Source organism: Cucurbita pepo, chromosome 13, assembly GCF_057944985.1.
Source record: "Cucurbita pepo subsp. pepo isolate OVF chromosome 13, ASM5794498v1, whole genome shotgun sequence".
Lineage (NCBI taxonomy): Eukaryota > Viridiplantae > Streptophyta > Magnoliopsida > Cucurbitales > Cucurbitaceae > Cucurbita > Cucurbita pepo.
In genome coordinates this window covers 15,544,759-15,564,161 of record NC_141810.1, presented here as the reverse complement: position 1 = coordinate 15,564,161, position 19,403 = coordinate 15,544,759, and the positions used below count along the sequence as shown (strand labels likewise).

Genomic DNA, 19,403 nt, shown 5'->3' with positions numbered 1-19,403 from the left:
TTTGAAAGTTCAAAAAGTACATGAACGAAGATGAACAAGAGCTCGAAGTAGTATTTAAATCGTAAAAAAAAGATGATACGGGAAATGAAGAATAAGATGATAAATGTGTGGTGGCTTTGGGGATTGGAAGGAACAAGATGAGGCATTGCCACCAAAAGCATGGGGTGATGCCTCTTCGCTTCACTTTCATGTGTGCCCGAAGGCCAACCGAACCCACACCGACATGGCTTTTGAGGCAATTGGGGATAAGACAAGACAAGACAAGACATGGTCCACAACACGAGTCAAAGGACTTTTGAAAGCGTCGCATATTGTCACCACAATCCACAGGGAAGTAACCACGAAGCTACCTACTCTGCCACAGACACCCTTACATTTATAAAAATCTCAACCAACTTAGCCAATGGGTTAACTATACAGCCTCATCCCTCAGCCAGATGTCTTTTCAAATCAATCTCACGCGACAGAAATTTAATCCAAACTATGCCACAAGTTAAAAGATATTTTTGGACAATTCTGTACAATCTCGCACCTACACTGATCAAATATCTGTGTTCTCATATCTATGTTAACAAAATAGATTACTTTAATATCCCAAATTTCTACATTAGTTTTAACAATTAAATTTACCGCAAGGGGTAAAAGTCAGTCATATAAATAAAATCCCCAAAAAGAAAAATATCAATTACAAGTGTTTTAGGGCAGCACACGCTAAAGTATGACAGTGGCAGGATTTTCCGTTGTTGAATTTGGTGCGGTAAGTTCCAACACAAGTGTCCGAGGCTACTACTGGTGACAAAAGGTCAAATCCTGAACAGATGTGGGAATTGGATTTCTCCTACTTGGAAGTTGCAAATTCGCTTAACTCCTCTTGTTGGCAAAGTATTAGACGCTGTCTAATTGTTTCATGTGGTTTGGTGTATTGCTAACCATATGATTTACGATAAAACAAGTCAAAACCTCCCATCGGCTGGAATGGATACAATGAAGCGCCAAGTGGGTTGTAAAGATTACCTCATGTGAGCCTCTCCCTTCTCAGCCTTTCTAGTTCCTTCACCATCTGCCAATGTTCCAATGACAAGGAGGTTTCTCCATAACTCGCAGATACCAGGCGTCCTATCGTTAGCAACCTGACAAAAATTACAGAGGTTAAGAATAATACGAGGAAATGACAAAATCAGAAATGAACACCTAGCAAGTAATCATGTACTGCTTGCCTGCTTAAGTCTTGGCTGCCTAAGCTCCTATCTGCCTGCTTTACTGCCACCAAGTCATTTTCTACAACCTGTCACGTTGTAGATCCCAACATTACATTACTTTCAAGCGCAAGAGGACAATTGGCAATTTGACATAGCTCGCTTTCAAGATTCGAGTTAACCTAATACGTACCTGCTGCATTTCTGACCCAATGGAATGTGGCAATGACCTTACATTAGATAAGTACCACCCCCATGCTTCTAAAGCATCTATGTCAGTAATTGCGGATGAACCTACTGATGAAGGTTGGAAAGGCACAACCAAATCAGCTGGCAAAATGTTTGATTTGCCCTCGGACAAAATTAGCAATTGGACATCGGTTGCCATATCCATTTTGTAGTATTTGAAATCATATTCGACCTGGAGGAGAAAAGGCTTATTTAATCAATACAAGGATGAGGAGCCGGTAATATTTCATCAACGTGTATGTACAAATAGTTGCATTAACACAATACCTTTTGCAACTCCATTAGATTTTTCAGTAACCTTGCATTTTCAACTCCAAGAGAACTCAGTGTACCTACTTCTAATTGAGTTTCATCAATCATCAAATGTGTGCCTTCTGCCAGTTGAAGTACGCCAGGAACCAGTCTGTAATTTGACAACATATCACACCAATTATTTCAATTTGAATGAAATCAGAGAAGCATGCATTAACCAACAACTCTCAGCATTGTTTATGTGATAGAGAAAAAGTCATTGACCATTAAGTTACCTGTTTATCTCATAATCCTTCTTCGGTGCCAGTGAGGCAGTATTTAGATATTCCACTGTGAGAGTTATATATTCCGTGAATGGAAGAAGGCTCTTCACGGTAAGCCTGAGTTGATTGCCAAAAATGGACATACTTTCTCTGTTAAAACCTGTGAGGTTTAGTGAAAGTTTGCCCACTGCCATGGAATCCACCCTGGCATGTACCTATTCAAGAAATTTGTCCATCAAAATTTAAAGCCACACATGCAAACAGGGTGATAAAATAATTAGCACCGCGACTAATATATGATAGAATTAGATGACGGTTATGAAGGCTAAGAGAACGCCAAAAACTATCGCCATGGAATTAACCCTAACCTTGGACAGAAGATGCAACAACAAAAAATGGGCTGCAAGTCCATCATTGCCAAGAGTAACGGTCAGGTGATTCAGAAGAGTTGCACGTATCTCTTTAATTCGATGGGTTGTGGGCTGTTAGATAAGAATATAAGATTGTATACATAAGCAGTACACAATGAAAAAGCAGAGAAAAACAACGCTGGTGACAGCATAAAAGAAATCAAGAGGATAAAATCAAACATCACTTGTAGTTATAGAGTACCTCTAACACATGGCTAGTGCGGAGAAAGTCATGAACAGCAAGTTTCCTGTGAATAACACAATGAAGACGTGGTACCTACACCACAATAGGAAATTGATGCTATATCAATTAATCTAGAATAGCTTAAAAGTTGTTTTAACTACCGCTTACTCGACATTATATAATTCTGGAAAACATGCTGTGAATTTTAGTAGTAAACCGCTAATGAACCTTATATTATTAGGAGTAAACATTATGTGTTATACCTCTTTAATTCGTATATGAGAATTAGTTAACAGTCACTTCCAATGGTAGTCAACTAGATAAAAGAAAATGGCAAACGTTCAAAATGCATCAATACCATGTCCGGAGGAAATTGAACTGATAAGTCCTCACTTAAACCATCTGAGAACTCATCATGATCATCCTTTTCAGCTTTTTGCTCTGTGCCCAGGGTAATAACTCCAATAAACTCAAAAACGTCATTCAACTTCAACTCAGACTCCACTGTATCATATACCTGCAATATAAATAGATATTCTGAAAATTAAGAAACACTTCCAACCCCACTACACAATTGATAATAATTATATGAAAACCTGACACGGGATAGGTTGGGTACTTACCTTAACTAGACAAGGAAGAAAATCCCTTTCAGCACAAAGAGTGCTTAGACTAGAAGTAGCCGCAGTTGAAATATTCTGGGACTGTAAGCCCAGAGAAAGTTGCTCGTCTTTCTATGAAAAGAAAGAGACGAAAACAGAATAAATAGTCAAATTAGAATGAACCGAGACAGGTACAACTGCATAAGGTGAACCAATATACATGATTGCACCCATGCAATAGAAAATTAACTAGTATTAGAAAAAAAAAATGCTCACCAGCTTTTTTGTACTGGAAGAATTTTGAAGCTCATCACTTGGAGCCTGTGATTTAAATGGAATGTCAGAAGTAAAGTAACTGATCCACACATTAAATTGTAGTTAGAGACAGAATTAAAGTCTACTAAATACCAAAAATCCATGAAAAATTCTCTATGAAATCAAAATTCCAAGCAATAACTCTGTTTTCGTCTTGTTTGGAACCATGCAGACTTTCTCAAAGGCTAAATGACTAGGATGGAAACTCCAACTAGAGACCTTTCCATTTAGAGCCAAGTACCTATAACTATTCAAGCTTTCCGGCCAAATGTCAGAAATCTATCAGAACGATAACTCCATATAGCTCCAAGCAGGGACAATGCCAAGAATTAAATTTAGGGCGGGAGGGGCAGAACTTTTATGCAGCCCCATCCCTGGCACATGAATAAATCTAATAAATGCAGTAAGGATGAAATGAACAGCCTAAGGTTTAAAATAAAACAAGAGCAAGTCATAGAGGAAAAAGTACATGTAAGTCCATATGATCAACGGCATTTTCATCCAATCTGCAACGCTTTTGTCTGGTTTCGGATGTCCCCTCAGCACTGTGATTGATCTCTCCTAAACTTGATGATTCCGTCCAAGAATTTTGACCTGGAACCTGAACAAAATGATACAGAAAGAACTAAAGAATAAGTCATCAAGCATTTTGATTTGCTTATGCTCAAATTTAAAGGTAGAAAACTTTGCAATAACAGCTTATAAACCGGATTTCTATTGAGAACTCACAGGCACACAGTATAGCAAACGGCGTTCCCAGATACGCATATCTGGTGAAACTCCAGTTGGACATTGAAACGAATCCGTATACTTGGTGGTTTTCCAAGTGGTGCCATCCTTTACAATACCAGAGAAAGTCTTAACACACATGAAAACAGCAACATCTTTAACAAATAATTGGTGAGTAGAATATAAATAAAATAACCTTGTAAGCGCCAACATAGAACTCATTTCCCAGCATATCTTGTATCATTCCCCGGAACCGAACAAGAGTGTTGGTCTGAACACATCTAACGCTAGAAGCGTTAAGAATTGGAACCTACAGAACGCTATCATCAAACGACTGATTCCAAAAACTAATAAAACTAAACCCTTAATTCTTACTCAATGCCAAATAAAACCTAAATTTCTCCGATAACATTTATTCCAGAAGACCAAAAAAAGCGATAATTGAAATACATCCACACAACAAGAGCATCAGTGTAATTAAAGAAAGCAAATCAACTAGTCATCAAATACACAGCGGAGAAGAACTCGATCGCCTCAAGAACTAAAGAAATTTCCTTACATAGAACAGATATAAGTCAATTTGGGAGTAATTGAACCTTAGATAGACCATTTTGGTCGAAAAGGAAGTGGCGAAATGGTTCGAGCGCGCCCCAGTCCTTGCCATCAAAAGACGCAGGATTAGAACCCGATGTTATCGCCTTCTCGAAGGTGGATCTCACAGCGCCAAGTGGATTAACAAGGAAATCGTACGGTAGTCCAACCATGGCCGCGTTCTCTCTCTGTCTCTCTATCCCTATCTCTCTCCTGTCCACCATCTTAACTTAGCGCCCTAAATAGAATGAAGCAGGTAGAGAGATTTCCCGCCATATCGCACAGGCTACGCTTCTTAGTTCCCGCCATTTTTCTCGTCTCTGTAACTGAAATTTGGGCCTGGTGTTCTTATTGGGCCTTACCTGGGCCTAGTGTTCTTATTGGGCCTTACCTTAACAGATATTGGGCCACCGGCTCCCAACTTTCAGCCCAAAGCTAATTCAGATTAGTGGCTGCCACTTGGCTTAGACTCGGCAATATACCTTTTTAACTTGCTGCCAAAGCCTTACACAACGCTCAAAACGCGTAGCACCGTCACAGCGCAGCACTAAAAATCCCATGTGGACTGAAATGGTCAAATTGTGGCCCATCTATTTGTCCAGTCAACATGACGTGTGCTGTTATGCCAAAACCAAACCAACTTCTCCACTCTCTCTAATTTTCACGCTCTCGCGCGTCTCTCTCACATCCCACCTCAACCAACTTATTTTCTTTTCCTCACTCTATTTTAAATTCTTAGCTAAATTTATGAAAAAAAAATATTAACCATTTTTTCTCAAATATCATCCTTTAATAAAAAAAATTTTAATATTATCATTCATTTTTTATAATAATTTTAACGGTTGATTAAGCACTTAAAATTCACTTTTAAATCCTCACCCTCCAAATAAAATTTTAGTCACAGGAAAATGAGGAAAAAAAAGTTAAAAAGAGAAGACTTTTGGAAAATAAATAAATAAATATTGGTGACTTTTTGTACCAAATATAATGGTAATACATTATAAATCAAACCCCCACCAATCTCCGTCTGACACGTGTCCTCAACCCCCCAACACAGGAGCGTGGAAAATGGCGCGTGTTTTGGGAGTGTGGTACAATATTAAATAAATAAACTAATAAAAATCAAACATTTGACCTTTTCAACAAAAATAGCCTCCTTTTTGTTTCATTACGCTTCATAAATCAAACCAACTCCACATTCACTTCACATTTTCCAATTTTCCAATTTTAATTTTTATTTTTTCTCTCTTCATCCATCAATGGCGAAGCTCTTCAAAGTCCCAAAATTGTTCTTTCTTTTTGCTCTGATTCTTTTCATCTCTGCTTCTTCTTCTTCAGCCAGATTGTTGCGCGATCAATCTCTTTCCGCCGCCGTGCCGGAGTTGAAACTTGATATCCCGGCGGCTCTTTCGAGGGAGTATGGGTCTCTGCTTCTTGGGTTTCTGCCGAAGGGGAGAATTCCGCCGTCGGGACCGAGCAAAGGGACCAACGACTTCAACACTTAGAATTTTTGTTGGATTTTTTTCGATATCTGTGTTGGTTTTTTTACGTAAAATGTAAATACTCGTTTAAAAGCGATGTGGATCGAGAGAAGGAGAGGTCTGATATTTCATTCATTATTTCATTATCATGAAATCATTTGTACTATTAATTAACGTTTACTCATTAACTTAAATCATTCGATTATTATGTTTTCTGTTAGTTACTGTGTTTGTTGTTCTATACACCGCTCTGGATCCCTGGAAAGAAAAAAATTGTCACGGAATTTGAGAATTAATTTGAATATAACTGATTGATTAAGGTATTTCATTGATAAAATTAAAATAGCAGTATAAATGTTTATAAAATATAGTATTTAAGCAACAACATTTTCAATCGTTGGATCCACGACAACCCCATTTAAGTTCGACATACAAATTCAACGCATTGCTTTATGCAAATTCTAATGACCAAAAATGTGATGCTTTTGCCAACAAATGTCAAACGCTTAGCTAATCAATGTCTGTTTTCACTACAAAAAGAATAAGTAATATATTTTAGTTCATATATATTATAAATAACTGTTTTGATTGTTCATTTAACATTTTATTTTCTTTAAAATGTTATAATTTTGCAAAATATAGTCATAATTTTGTATTTCGCAACTCAATGGTCAATTTTGGGAAAAAAAAAATTAAATAACAAGCAATAAACCATGTTCCCTGAAGTATATAGGGTAAGTTTCTAGTTGGGTCATGTGGTTCACTATTAGTTATTTTGATATGCTTAGTCTCTAAGGTATGAAAATAGTTTTATATGATTCCAACAAATGGGTCTATAAAAATTGGTTAATTTGTGTTGTGAAAGGAACAACCCACCATAGATTTGTGATAGCTTCATCCGACGATAGGCATTGTACAAATCTTTAAAGCCTCCTAGACAACTTCAAATAAAATCAAAATAACCTTCACGAGATTCCTAATGGACGGAACTATTTGAACTTAAATTTGAACATACGATTCAGTGATAGCTTTAAATCATGCGAAGGGAGAAGCTCTCACAAAGAACCCATCTGAACATTGGATATTGCTACGACATACACGTTGGAACTTTCTTTTTTTTTTTTTCTCAAACCCTGAATGAACTTCAGAATTGTGAGTTAGAAGTAAAAAAGAGATGCGAGACAGGAATGATAGATAATTGAGCCATGACAAAAACATTGAAAATGTTCAAATAGACCCCGTTCAACCAAAAATTAATCAGAATTCAACAGTAGAACATAATTTGATACTCATAACAAAGCCTCAAACTATTTTGAAAAACCTAATAAAATTGAAGTCCGCGAAATTTGGGAAACCATGACAAAATTAAATAGCAAGTAAGACGTTCTTTCAAGCACGGGGTGGAGCTCCAGGGCCAGCTCCAACGCGAGGAGCCTGTCCTGGCTGTCCAGGCTTTGGTGCATCTTCCTGAGAAAACATGGACAGAATTCAACCAAATAAGAACAGACAATATGGATTTGTACTCGTGGGAAGCAAGAGAAACGGATTCATAAATAGTGAGCAGCTACGCACAACCATAAATAATCCATATATCAAACTAAAAAAACAGCAAACTTATCATCTCAAATACTAATAACTACCATGTAAACAAAATAGCAATCTTCAAATTTTTGAAGTGTGAGATTTTTTTTTTTAAAAGGGCCATGTGTCCGACAAGACTATTGAAACACCAAGATAACAAATCGTTACCCATGAATATTCAAGGCTACTTAATCGTGGTTATCAATAACCACAATGATAAACAGCAGGCTCATGAATCGACCTATAACTCTGGGTAAGGACAGTTATTACATAACTCAAGAGTCAATTCTTATCATTCATATTGCAAAAAATTAATGTTGATACGCTAATCATGCATCTGCAAAAGCTAGAAACGATGAATATAATAGAAGAGAAAAAAATCAAAATATCCCATATGGACTTGCATAATTAATCATTAGCAAAATGAGAGTGGATAGGAAGATATACCCTGCGTCTAATGAAGCGCTGTGGAGGATCACGCTTCCTCCTGTCAGTGCGTGATCGAACCCTCACAACGTGAGAGTGGATAGCACAAGAAACACAGTACTGCATCTTGGCATATAGCTTAGGAAGAGTGTACTCTGTACCAAAACAAATATCGAAATTACACGAATTGTTAAAATGGAAGGCAAAGAAAGAATGCGATCAAGAAAAAGGCTCATACGATCATAGACACAGGCTTCCTGAACATCTCTAACAGCTGCCTGCTCCACGATGTTCCTAACAAGGAACCTCTTGATGGCCTTGTCCTATTCAAGCCAATAAGAGTTAACATAATTAGATATTCTGTACCAAACAGTGAAGAAAAATCCCACAGATAATTGCATTTGATGAGTCTCAACCTTTAGAACACAAAATAGACCAAGAATATCAACAACGAAACAGGAAAAGTAAAAAACCGGCGGTGATGCTCAAGTTTTAGTTCAATGATGTGACGAAATCAGTAGCTACTAAATTGTAAATGCGTCGCCAAAGAATTTCAGATGGCTATATATTGTTTAACAGATATACATAGAAAAGAGAGCAACGTCGACGCCAAACATATACGAATAGATTGAACATCGAAAGAGGGAAAAGAAAACCCTAGGTACCTTGGGGCAGCATTTTCCGCAGTTGGAGCAGCGGATAAATTTCACGTGTCCGCGTCCGTGCTTGTTGCGTCCACCATTCCTACGCTTGAAAGTCTGAACCAAAAGAGAGATTGTCAAGAAAATTATTAACCGAAAACGAAGGATCGAAGCAGAGTGGTGAGAGATCAGGTTACCATAGCTCTAGTGTCTCAGATGACCGAGCGAACCAGAGAGAATCAGAGAGCTCGTCGGCTGAAATAGGGTTTATGGATTGGTGGTAGTGATCCTTTTATATGAAGAGGACGCAGAAGGTGACCTAGCAAATGAAATCCCTAATTTCTTATATTTGCAAATAACCCCCAATGTTCTTCTGTTTTTCATTCTTTTCCCCGAAACATGGGTTCATCACTTTGGCCCATTGCCTTTTCTTTTTTTACAGCCCATTGGCCCATTCCTAAAAAATACATCTCATGAGAATGGGCCAATGGGCTGTAAAAAATTAAAAATGAAAAAATTAATAATAAATTTAACTTATTTAATAAAAGTTATTTTAGACGTTTTTATGAACTTTTTTATAATTGTAATTTTCCTAAAATATTTATACAAACTTTTTCGGATATTTTCATCCATCTTTTTATAAAATAGTCTATTATTTAATATTAATACATTTGCGCTAGCAAGCATATAGCTAGCATCCTCACATAGGGGTCGTAGTGACTAAGCTCGAGCGACTGTTTACCAAAAAATACAAGTTTCCGCAAAGTCGTAAGATCACGTATGGGGGCTGACTATTGCCCAATGCCTCGATTTTTTTAGAACAAGTCGAGGTTAATGCCATTGGTAGAGTCTCATTTGTCGTGTGCCACATCCCATTCCCAATAAGTAGAGCAGCTTGAATCCATACTCTTGACTTACACCTTGACCCTCAGGTCGAAGGACCAAAGGTTACTGTTTGGTTTGGATAAGCAGGCATGGATAGGCTCCTCAAGCAGATACCATTCGAATGGGGAAGCTCATCCTTCTATTACCGAGACCGCCTCGTCTATGTACACGACTCCTCTCTTAAAGATGCACACCAACTATAAGAAATAGTCGTCCCTCAAATTTTTTTAAAATTATGTTACATTTCCATATATATATATATATATATATATATATATATATATATATATTGAAAATAATAATAAGAATAAAATAAAATAAGCATAAAACAGCTGTAAGGTTTGCATTAAAATAATAGAAGAAGACCCAAACCCCCTCTACCAAAAGGAAGAAGAAGAACAAAAAAAAAAAAAAAAAAAAAAAAAAAAAAAAAAAAAAAAAAAAGCGACTTTTTCATCTTCAGCGTCGGAGGGCAGAAGAAAGAGGGAAGGCTTTGAACATGGAAATTAAAAATTCTTGAGTTGCGTGAATTCCATTTCGAGCCTTGCCTTGGGAATTCTCGATCATACCGAAACCTTCACAACTTTTCAACCTTCAATTTTGACTCTGAATCTTCTGACCGGACAATTCGGAAGTGCAATGGTCGATAATTGCGACAGCGCCGGCAACGTAGACGCCGACGGAAAAGACATAGCCTGCACCTCATGTGACCGCCCAGCTTCACTCCACCAGTCCATGGGTGGCGGCAAAGGTATTTAATTCTCCGTCCGCTAAATTTCTGTTTCTCGATCAATTTCGCATTTCTGAATTAGATTCCTTCGCTTCCCTTCCGAGAATCGGTGTTGAATCTGTTTGTTGCAATCGGTGATGCTTGAGGGTTTTGATTGTTTACGAAACATAGGATAATATGAAGCTTGATTTCGAGTATGTTCTGAAATGGTTTGCCAGATTCGTCCATGTTCTATTCATTTATCTGTTTCCCTTTTTGCATTTGAATTAAGACTTCGACCGATTGAAACTTGGAGTTTTTGTTACCTCTTGCTTTGGGAATCAGATTCTACATTAGCTATTTTCTAGTTTTTCAGATTCTTTCTTTGTGTCTTAGAAGGAACAAAAAATTACGACATTCCCTTTCTGTTTGGATAATCAAGAATTTAACTCTTTCCTTCTTTTGCTTAGCGGCTGATATTCTACTATGGAAACAGCGGCATGTTTCTTTCGGCATTGTTGTTGTTGCTACAGTATTTTGGCTTCTAATTGAGCACTCTGGATTGCCATTGTTGACAACATGTTCGGATGTCTTGCTGGTTTTGGTCGTCCTATTGTTTCTTCGTGCCAACTTTGCTGCGTTTCGAAAGAAGTATGGCTTTCGCTGACTTATGTTCTGATTCACTTTCAAGTTCTTGCTTACGATCTCTTACAGAATACCTTTTTCTTCTTTCCAGCAGATAATGTGTTTTTCCTGTTGGATCTTCTTCATTTTCCTTCTGTGCAGGCAGCTTCAAACATTACCACAGCTGGTCTTGTCCGAGGAATTCGTCGATAATGTCGCTGCATCATTTCGGGCGAAAATCAATAATGCATTACTTGTAGCTCATGATATCACACTTGGCAATGATTTCAAACTCTTTTTCAGGGTTAGTAGTTTATTGGATACTTGAATCATATGGGCAAAACTGAAAATTATTCATTGGCTTTAAGTACTTTTCATCTGAAAAGAATAGATCGATATCGATATACACCCATCGATCGATGCCATTTGGATTGGCAACCAAGTGTTGCTCAAGCCTGAGGCAGCGAATGCTTACAGGACAGTTTAAAGAATACATAAACTCGATCTTCACTTCAACCTGATAATGTTGCTTTTCTGTTCTTCGTTTTTGGCTAACCTTGCAAACACCTTTGCAGATGGTGATCTGTTTGTGGCTTTTATCCGTCCTTGGTAGCTACCTTTCTTTCTTCACCTTTGCATATATCGGTACGTACGAACATCCTAAAACGCTTAGTATGACATATTTTTAGTTCATATAAGTTTCATTTGTGGGTAAATTATGGCAATCATTCCACCTGTAGTTTACTTTTGATCCTTGTCAATGAGTAAACGTTCAAGAATTTGGTTTGTTTCTGGTCCATTCACCATGTTCTTTAATGCTCTCTCATTGGCACGACCTTCATTTTCATGCTTTTTACTCAGTTTACTGATCTAGCAAATGTAATTATACTCCCCTCCCCCAACCTGTGATATTGATTTTTGTTCATTTAACTCGATGACAGGAACAATCATCTCGATAACCGTCCCCGCCTTGTACAGCAAATACGATAAACACGTTGACAGATGCTGCGGAATGATCCGCCAACAATTTAGAAAGCATTATAGAGTGATGGATGAGAGTGTTTTCAGCAGACTCCCTGGTAGTTTGTCGAAGGATAAACATCAATGAATAATGCTACCTATAGTTTTCTGCAGTTGTACTAAACCACGGGATAATTGTATTACTGTTTCATCACAAATGAATGCCTGGTTAACTGGATTCTTGAAGGTTATTGGATACCTATGAACATGTTGTTTATTTCTGTATATTTATGAATACTTGTAAATGGGGCAAGCTTTTGAATCTGGTTGGTCTGGGTCTAATCCTGATGTTGAATTCCTTTTGGTCCAATATGGACCAACCCACAAAAGGGCCCATTGTTGAATACTCAACCCCAAATCATTTAGTTCATATTTGTTCTCCATTTCTCTCTCTCTCTCTTTTTTTTTTTTTTTTCTCGGTCGGCCCTAAATGGGGTCGGGATTTCCCATTTAAACGAAGAAGGAGGAAAGAAGTGGGGAGAGACTTTCTAAATTTCATTCCTCGAGAATGGAGATGGTGAAATTTTCCCGTCCCTGCACTCCACGTGAATATCTCTATTTTTCTTTTACTGATTTAACAGGACTAAGAATCAAATCATTAAGTAGATAAAATGATAATCTATGTCTCGTCCATTAAGTGTCGTGTTCATATCGACCTTTCTTTTTACTCTTTCATCGTCTATTCTTTGCATCCCAACTTCTACTTCCAAATGCAAACTACCAAACTTTCCAACTTTACTCATTTTCCTCTTTTTATTTCAAATCATAACTTAGTATTCCTTGCTTTCATTTCGGTTCATCTATCTCCCCAAATTTGCCTTTATTATCGTTACTTTGGGCACAGTAAATAAGGTCCACGATGTACGTAACATGCAACTATGAGCATCGACATTAATTCAACTTATAAAAAGTAGAAAGAGAATTAAAACTAGACTTTAAAGTGCAATCAATAACATACATACCTTAATTAGTCGTTAATTTTAAAATATTTATGAAAAGTTGTAACTATGTCCTTAAGCTTGCTTAATAGATGGATTATACCTCATTTATTACGTTAAACTTTCATTAATTATCTTTAATGATAGGAAAAGTAAAAGAAGTTTTGAATTTAAACATGATTCCCAAGGGGGAAAAAGAACAGTAATGCAATATCCTCATATTAATAAATTGGGAGGACTAAGTCAACAATTCACTGCTAAAAATAGCCAATGGGAATATGCCACGTTTCTACTTACTGCTTAACTATTTTTTTCTTACTACACACAGTATTTTTCTATATATATTTATATATGTATTTTGATATCCCAAAGAGCTAGCGGGTGCGAGTCAACCACCACTGCAATAGCCGGCCACCGTCGCGACGGTGCCGGAGATCTTCCTACTCTACCCTGTCTTACCCTCTCTCGAGCACAATTTATAGGTGAAGTTTATTTCAGAACTGGCCCGCCTCGAATGTCTGGCCGAACTGCCAGTTGGCCGGAACGGCGTTGTAGCTGGTGACGGTGCGGCCGTCGCTGGTGGTGATTTGGAAAGAGAGACTCTGTCCGTTCAAGTAATTGTTGCTCTGCCAGTTCTGTCCCCAATTTCTGGACATGGCCTGCCATCCAGTTTTGGACCCTTTGATTGACACCGAGTGGACGTCGCCGGCGCCGCCCACGTTGGTGATCAGCACCAAGTTGAAGTATGAATGGCCGTTTATCGTCAACCTTATCCCTCCCTTCTTCACGCATGGTACTCTGTAATTCATCAAACCACTCATTAAAATCTGACTTTAAAGAAAAAAACAGAGCATCAGAAAAAAAAAAAAAAAAAAAAAACAGAGCATCAGAAGAAAAAAAAAACAGAGCATGTTTTATTTATGGAATCATTTGGTTTTTAGTTAGAATGGTGTAAGACCTTCGGAAGGAGACAGGGACAATCCCGGCATGGTACTGAGCGATTTGGAGAAAAGCAGGCTCTGCCAAGTCGAAGTGTTGCAGAGGAGGGTTACACCAGCCGCCATTGTTGTTGGAGAGAGCCAAGTTTGGGGGACAGAAATTAGTGGCAGTGACAATGATTTTTCCAGGAAGACACCATTTGGGATCACTACTGCAAGTGATTTCATAGCAAGACCCACAGCTCAGCCCATTGTTAAACAGAGCCGTACTCAGCGCCGCCGTGTTCGTCCCATATCCTTGACTGTACAAATTCCCATACCCACAAGCCCCACCTGACAAAAACAAATACCCATTTCCCGATTACCACAAAACACAAAAAATGAAGATGCTCGATTATTAGTTATTTACCCATTGTGCCGGAAGCGTCTCCACCGCCATAGAAGGTAGCATGGCCGGACTGCACTCCGCCGTAATCGGCGGAGATTGCAGGAATAAAAAGTAGGAAAAGAACAGAAAAGGCAGAGATTGGTGAGGAAGCCATTGGAGGAGAGGGAAAAGGAATGAGGTTTGTATGAACTTGTAGTGTGGAGTGGGAAATAGACGAAGGGTTTATTTAAATAGAGGGAAAAAGGTTTGCAGTTGGAGAAAATTACAAGTTGGCTATAATTGTGGTGGAGATTGGGACAAAATCGAAAAAAATAAAGAAATTAAAATGAGGGGTATAATCGTAAAACCACAACGTTAATTAATTATAATTTTTTAAATTAAACACAAAATCTTATAATTTAGGAATAATAATAAAGATAATTTAATATAATTAAAAGAGTAGGGAAGGAGGAAGAAAGAAAGGCACATGGGAGGTGTCTGAAATGGAGTACCAACTCTTTAAACAGGTGGGGCCCACATGCACATGCTTTTTGTTTTTCTTGGATGGGGAATACGTAATTTCCACGTGGCTCATATTTGTTCGTTGGGAAATGGCAGTTTGGAATCTGTGCCGTTAGGATACCTAAAATTGCGCTTATTATTATTATTATTATTTATTATTTATTAGAATTATACAACAAAAGCCCCTTGATTTAGGTCCCCTATACTTTTTTCCATTATCTCATTTTAATTAATTACGAATATTATTTAATTCTTTAATTCAATTAATTCAGACTAACTCCGACTTTAAAATAGAGGGTTTGATTAGGTTGATGGCTCTATTAAGGTCATTTACATTAGCACCCAACCAGCTCGAAGCTTGTGTTAGTAACATAAAGTATATATCATCGACCAAAAACTCTAAGGTTCGAATCCCACACCTCGATGTTAATCTAAAAAATATTAGTTGGGTACCGTGGGAATGATGACCTGCTAGGATCAATGAGTTTGATGCTATTTCCCGTGAGTGAACTCGTAAATATTTACATTTTTTTTATTTTGACTTTTTTTTTTAAATTAAATAATTGAGTTTATGATTTTCATAAATTTGTCAGGTTTTAGATCTCGAAAATCTAAATTTATATATTTATGCATTTGATTATAAAAAAATAAGTTTATGATTTCATTAATTTTAATAGTTGAAGTTGATTTATGGAATTTATTTTAAGAGCTTTCAAATCAAAATAATAATAATAATAATAATTAAAAAAAATGAATTGAAAGGGGTATATGAATAAAGGGGTCTACCATGTTAGGGAGGCACATGGAAGGGGCGATATTAGCGCCCATATTTCAAAGACAAATCAAAATATATATATTGTCGGACACCGACTTTTGTTGTGACATAAATTTTAAATCCCCACCAACATCAACACTAACCCTTTTTTCCTAGGTTTTCCCCTGCCACGTCATTTTTCCCTTTTTTCTTCTTTTATTTATTTATTTTTTTTTGTTCTATTTTTGCCTCACTCTCTTCTTTTAATTTAATTATCTATTGGTTTAATATTGAGAATGCCCGTTGAATTAGAAGGAATAAGCTCGACGCCAATCACAAAATCTTGATGATCACTTATATCTAACGAATGAGAGTCTGTTTTCAAATCATTTGTTATGTCGTAAAAGAGACTAAAAATACCGTGTTGATGAATTCTTTAAGTTAATGTTAGTTAAAGAGGAAGTAATATTATAATGATTTTTTTATGTGACGTTATATAAAACTTGTCGATAAACGCTCATTTCAAGTTTATAAGTTGTAGTCAATCCATATGTTCGATGTGTCTTGAAACATTTTCAGTCATATTATTTTATGGATACACCTCTCTTCGTATATTAGAACCAAAACTATCGCATGAACGAGCAAAAAGGTGAACTTTCGAAAGAGAGCGACACTAGGATAGGAGGTGAAAGTTACTATCTATACCAACAAGGTGAACCTCCATTTTTTGTGACTCATCATAGGAATTTCATGATTAAATGTGTTTTACTTGAATCAATTTTATGTTAGGTAGTCTCTTAAGAATTTTTTTGAAATGCACATGAGTGAGTACAAAGCATACTGGGAAGATTCGTGTTGGTCTATAAGGATAGTCTTCACTTTTAAAAAGCGAGGAGTAGGTAACGTAATCATGTCGCAGGAGATGAAGGAGGATGTCGGGATCATTAAGTGACGGATTCAAATTATGAATTCTGTTTCAAATCTTAGGCATGGAGAGTTACGTAAAGTTGATTTTGTAAAAATATGAAAATACACGTGGGAAGAACATGAATAGATCGGTGGCGAGAAACAAAATCTTCCATAAAGTGTGTCTCTTTGTGCATGAGTAGGTGAAGAAATCATCATAACATATATATATATATATATATATATATATATATATGGCAATAAGAATGTGGGGGGAGACACGAAGACAACATATGTGACAAAGAGAGACCAACTTTTTCGAACTGTCTGTTGGTTTTTACCGTTTTAAGTGAAATGAAACATGTTTGACTTTGATGGTAAAAAACTCTTATGGTAAGTCTTTTCCTTAAATAATGCACTTTAATAAATCAAATTTAGCTTTAAATATGTTAAAGTTAGGCAATAAAAATTATTACAAAGAGAAATCCCTTTCGGTTAGATTTTAAAATAATAAGGAAGATTCGTGTAGGTAACATATATTTAAAAAATAGCTTTAATAATAATAATAACGACGATGATAATAATAATATAGTGATGGAAGTAGGAAGAGAAAGGAGATCCACAGGAAGGGCATGTGGGGAGGGAAAGGGGCAATGTTTATCCAACAAGAAAAGGGGATTTGAAAGTGGCCTTAGCAAAGGGACGTGACCCATTTGGGAACAAGTTGGGCGAGTGAGATTTGGTTCACAGAGACAGCGGTCAGCGGGGAAGGGACGCTGTCTCAGCCTACCAAAACTAACCAACTCCTCCCAGTTGAGGGACAACGGCAATCTTGGGAGGGCCATGGAAAAGGGCATGCGGCCCTACAACCCCATGTGCATTTATTTCTGTGCCACTTAGGTCTTCACCCTTTCTAGGACCATCCCTTACCCCCTCTACGTCTCATTTTCCAATCCATTTTTGCTTCCTTTTCTTAAACTTCAACCCTTTAAATAATCTTCGGTCACCACGAATAGATATTGTCGATTTTAGCTCGCTACGTATCGTCGTTAATCTTACGATTGGTTTCTACACCCTTACAAGGAATTTGTGAGACCTCACATTCCACCCTCTCGGAGGCCTAGTGTCGTTTATGGCACACAACTCGGTGTCTAGCTCTAATACCATTTGTAATAGTCAAAGCCCACCATTAACAAATATTGTCCGTTTTGACCCGTTACGTACCACAGTCAACCTCATAATTTTATAACGCGTTTACTAGAGAGTGATTTATGCACTCTTATAGGAAATGATTTGTTGCCCTCTCCAACCGATGTTGGATCTTGGACTGTTATATATATATACATAATTTTTAACGAAAGTCGATTAAAATTAATTACAGCAACGTATTAGCAAGAAAATTAACCGTAAATAGTTGAAAATTTTACTGACTAAGCATGGGTAATTTGACCAAAATGATACCTTGGGCCTATAGCTGCAACTAAAAGAATCTATACTTTCGGTTCACAAACTCAGTTTTGGGTATAAAGCCCATTACATTTCACCAGTAAACTTGGGCCTAGATGATGTAGCCCAATATAGAAGTAGAAAAGCCCATTCTATATAGAGCCCATCAAGGGGACCAAGATTGAAATTACCATTTAACCCCTTTCTTTGTTGGAAGTTCATTTTAAATTTTGTTTTTATATGAAAATAAAGAAAACGACAGCCTTTTTTGTTATTTTTATTTTAAATAATTTATGCACAATAAATCTACATTTAAACGAATTTAAATAATAACAAATTTTATTACAAAAGCTAACCACCATCATTATTCAAATAAAACCAAATTTTAATGTCTTACCAAACAAAGAAATAATTATAGTAAAAACATAATATATATATATATATATATATATATATTCAACACTGCCTTTAAGAAATAAAGTACTTTTAAAATAGAAAAGAAAACAAATAATATTTATAGAAATTATTTTGTAAAGATAACATCTATTAGAAATGATGACATTGAAACTATTGTCGTTTATAGTTTCCCACTTCCGCAGGCAAGAGGTTGGTTGTAGGGACCCACTCCAATTCCAACTAATTATAAATAAATAAATAAATAAATAAATAAATAAATAAATAAATAAATAAATCATCAATTTTAGATGCCTTTACTTCCAATTGATTTCTGGAACCTTTAAAAATGGTCCCTTTTGTATTTTGTTTGGTAATTAAATTATTCGGTCTAAATTTATCATAATTTTGATGTAAGAAATACATAAAATTCACTTCTTTGTCGCTTTATTCTTTCACTTTATCTTTTTTACAACCTCATCCACTTGTATCTTTCACTTTCCATATATATATATTTTAACGTTTATCTATAAAAAAATGGACAACACAAAATATCACTCGAACCTTTAACTTTACTTAACTCTTTTGCTTAATGTTTTATTTGAAAGAGATTGGTTAGACAGTGCGATAGAATGTGACATCCTTAAATGTAGTACCTAATATTTTTTTTGGAAGAGTTACTTACTATTCCTATGTTTTGATTAAAATTAAAGTAGAAGGAACGTTCACACCATTAATAGAATTCAATTCAAACTCTGACAATTTGTTTATGGATGTGATACATAAAATTTATAGAATGATAGAGTTTTTGACCAAAAATCAAATCTTTGGATAAGTATAAACTAACACAAAATAGATTTAAAGTAAGGTAGACTTATTCAACATATTCTTTCTCTCAATTGTGTTTAAAGATGAGGATGATTGACTTTTTTTCTTCCTGTTACAAAATATGACCGCATTGTTTATGTTTGAATGTTTGAA

At 36.4% G+C, this 19,403-nt stretch overlaps 4 protein-coding genes across 6 annotated transcripts; 1 reads left to right on the top strand and 3 right to left on the bottom strand.

Annotated features, from left to right (window-relative positions):
* Positions 1-84: 84 nt before the first annotated feature.
* On the bottom strand, positions 85-5,042 carry LOC111809405 (mini-chromosome maintenance complex-binding protein). 3 transcript variants are annotated; one of them, XM_087117025.1, is made up of 15 exons: positions 4,797-5,042; positions 4,397-4,510; positions 4,201-4,308; positions 3,941-4,072; positions 3,433-3,477; positions 3,178-3,288; positions 2,913-3,071; positions 2,573-2,647; positions 2,329-2,442; positions 1,973-2,175; positions 1,713-1,848; positions 1,390-1,617; positions 1,218-1,285; positions 1,015-1,130; positions 85-355 (listed from the first exon to the last, which is right to left on the bottom strand). In XM_087117025.1, exons 1-14 carry the CDS (start codon positions 5,013-5,015, stop codon positions 1,016-1,018), a joined length of 1,827 nt encoding a protein of 608 aa, XP_086973151.1. In that variant the 5' UTR covers positions 5,016-5,042; the 3' UTR covers positions 85-355; position 1,015. The 3 variants fall into 3 exon arrangements, with proteins under 3 accessions (XP_086973151.1, XP_086973152.1, XP_023551624.2); XM_087117026.1 differs by having other exon boundaries at positions 86-350; XM_023695856.2 differs by lacking the exon at positions 85-355 and adding an exon at positions 539-925.
* Positions 5,043-7,460: 2,418 nt separating this feature from the next.
* Positions 7,461-9,272, bottom strand: LOC111808080 (small ribosomal subunit protein eS26x-like). Its single transcript, XM_023693875.2, has 5 exons — positions 9,118-9,272; positions 8,945-9,037; positions 8,518-8,602; positions 8,301-8,434; positions 7,461-7,739 (listed from the first exon to the last, which is right to left on the bottom strand). Exons 1-5 carry the CDS (start codon positions 9,118-9,120, stop codon positions 7,662-7,664), a joined length of 393 nt encoding a protein of 130 aa, XP_023549643.1. The 5' UTR covers positions 9,121-9,272; the 3' UTR covers positions 7,461-7,661.
* Positions 9,273-10,227: 955 nt separating this feature from the next.
* On the top strand, positions 10,228-12,528 carry LOC111808149 (reticulon-like protein B16). Its single transcript, XM_023693965.2, has 5 exons — positions 10,228-10,556; positions 10,985-11,165; positions 11,301-11,442; positions 11,714-11,783; positions 12,080-12,528. Exons 1-5 carry the CDS (start codon positions 10,445-10,447, stop codon positions 12,244-12,246), a joined length of 672 nt encoding a protein of 223 aa, XP_023549733.2. The 5' UTR covers positions 10,228-10,444; the 3' UTR covers positions 12,247-12,528.
* A 765-nt stretch (positions 12,529-13,293) lies between these two features.
* LOC111808838 (expansin-A8) lies at positions 13,294-14,637 on the bottom strand. Its single transcript, XM_023695038.2, has 3 exons — positions 14,444-14,637; positions 14,055-14,367; positions 13,294-13,894 (listed from the first exon to the last, which is right to left on the bottom strand). Exons 1-3 carry the CDS (start codon positions 14,574-14,576, stop codon positions 13,591-13,593), a joined length of 750 nt encoding a protein of 249 aa, XP_023550806.2. The 5' UTR covers positions 14,577-14,637; the 3' UTR covers positions 13,294-13,590.
* Positions 14,638-19,403: the final 4,766 nt, after the last annotated feature.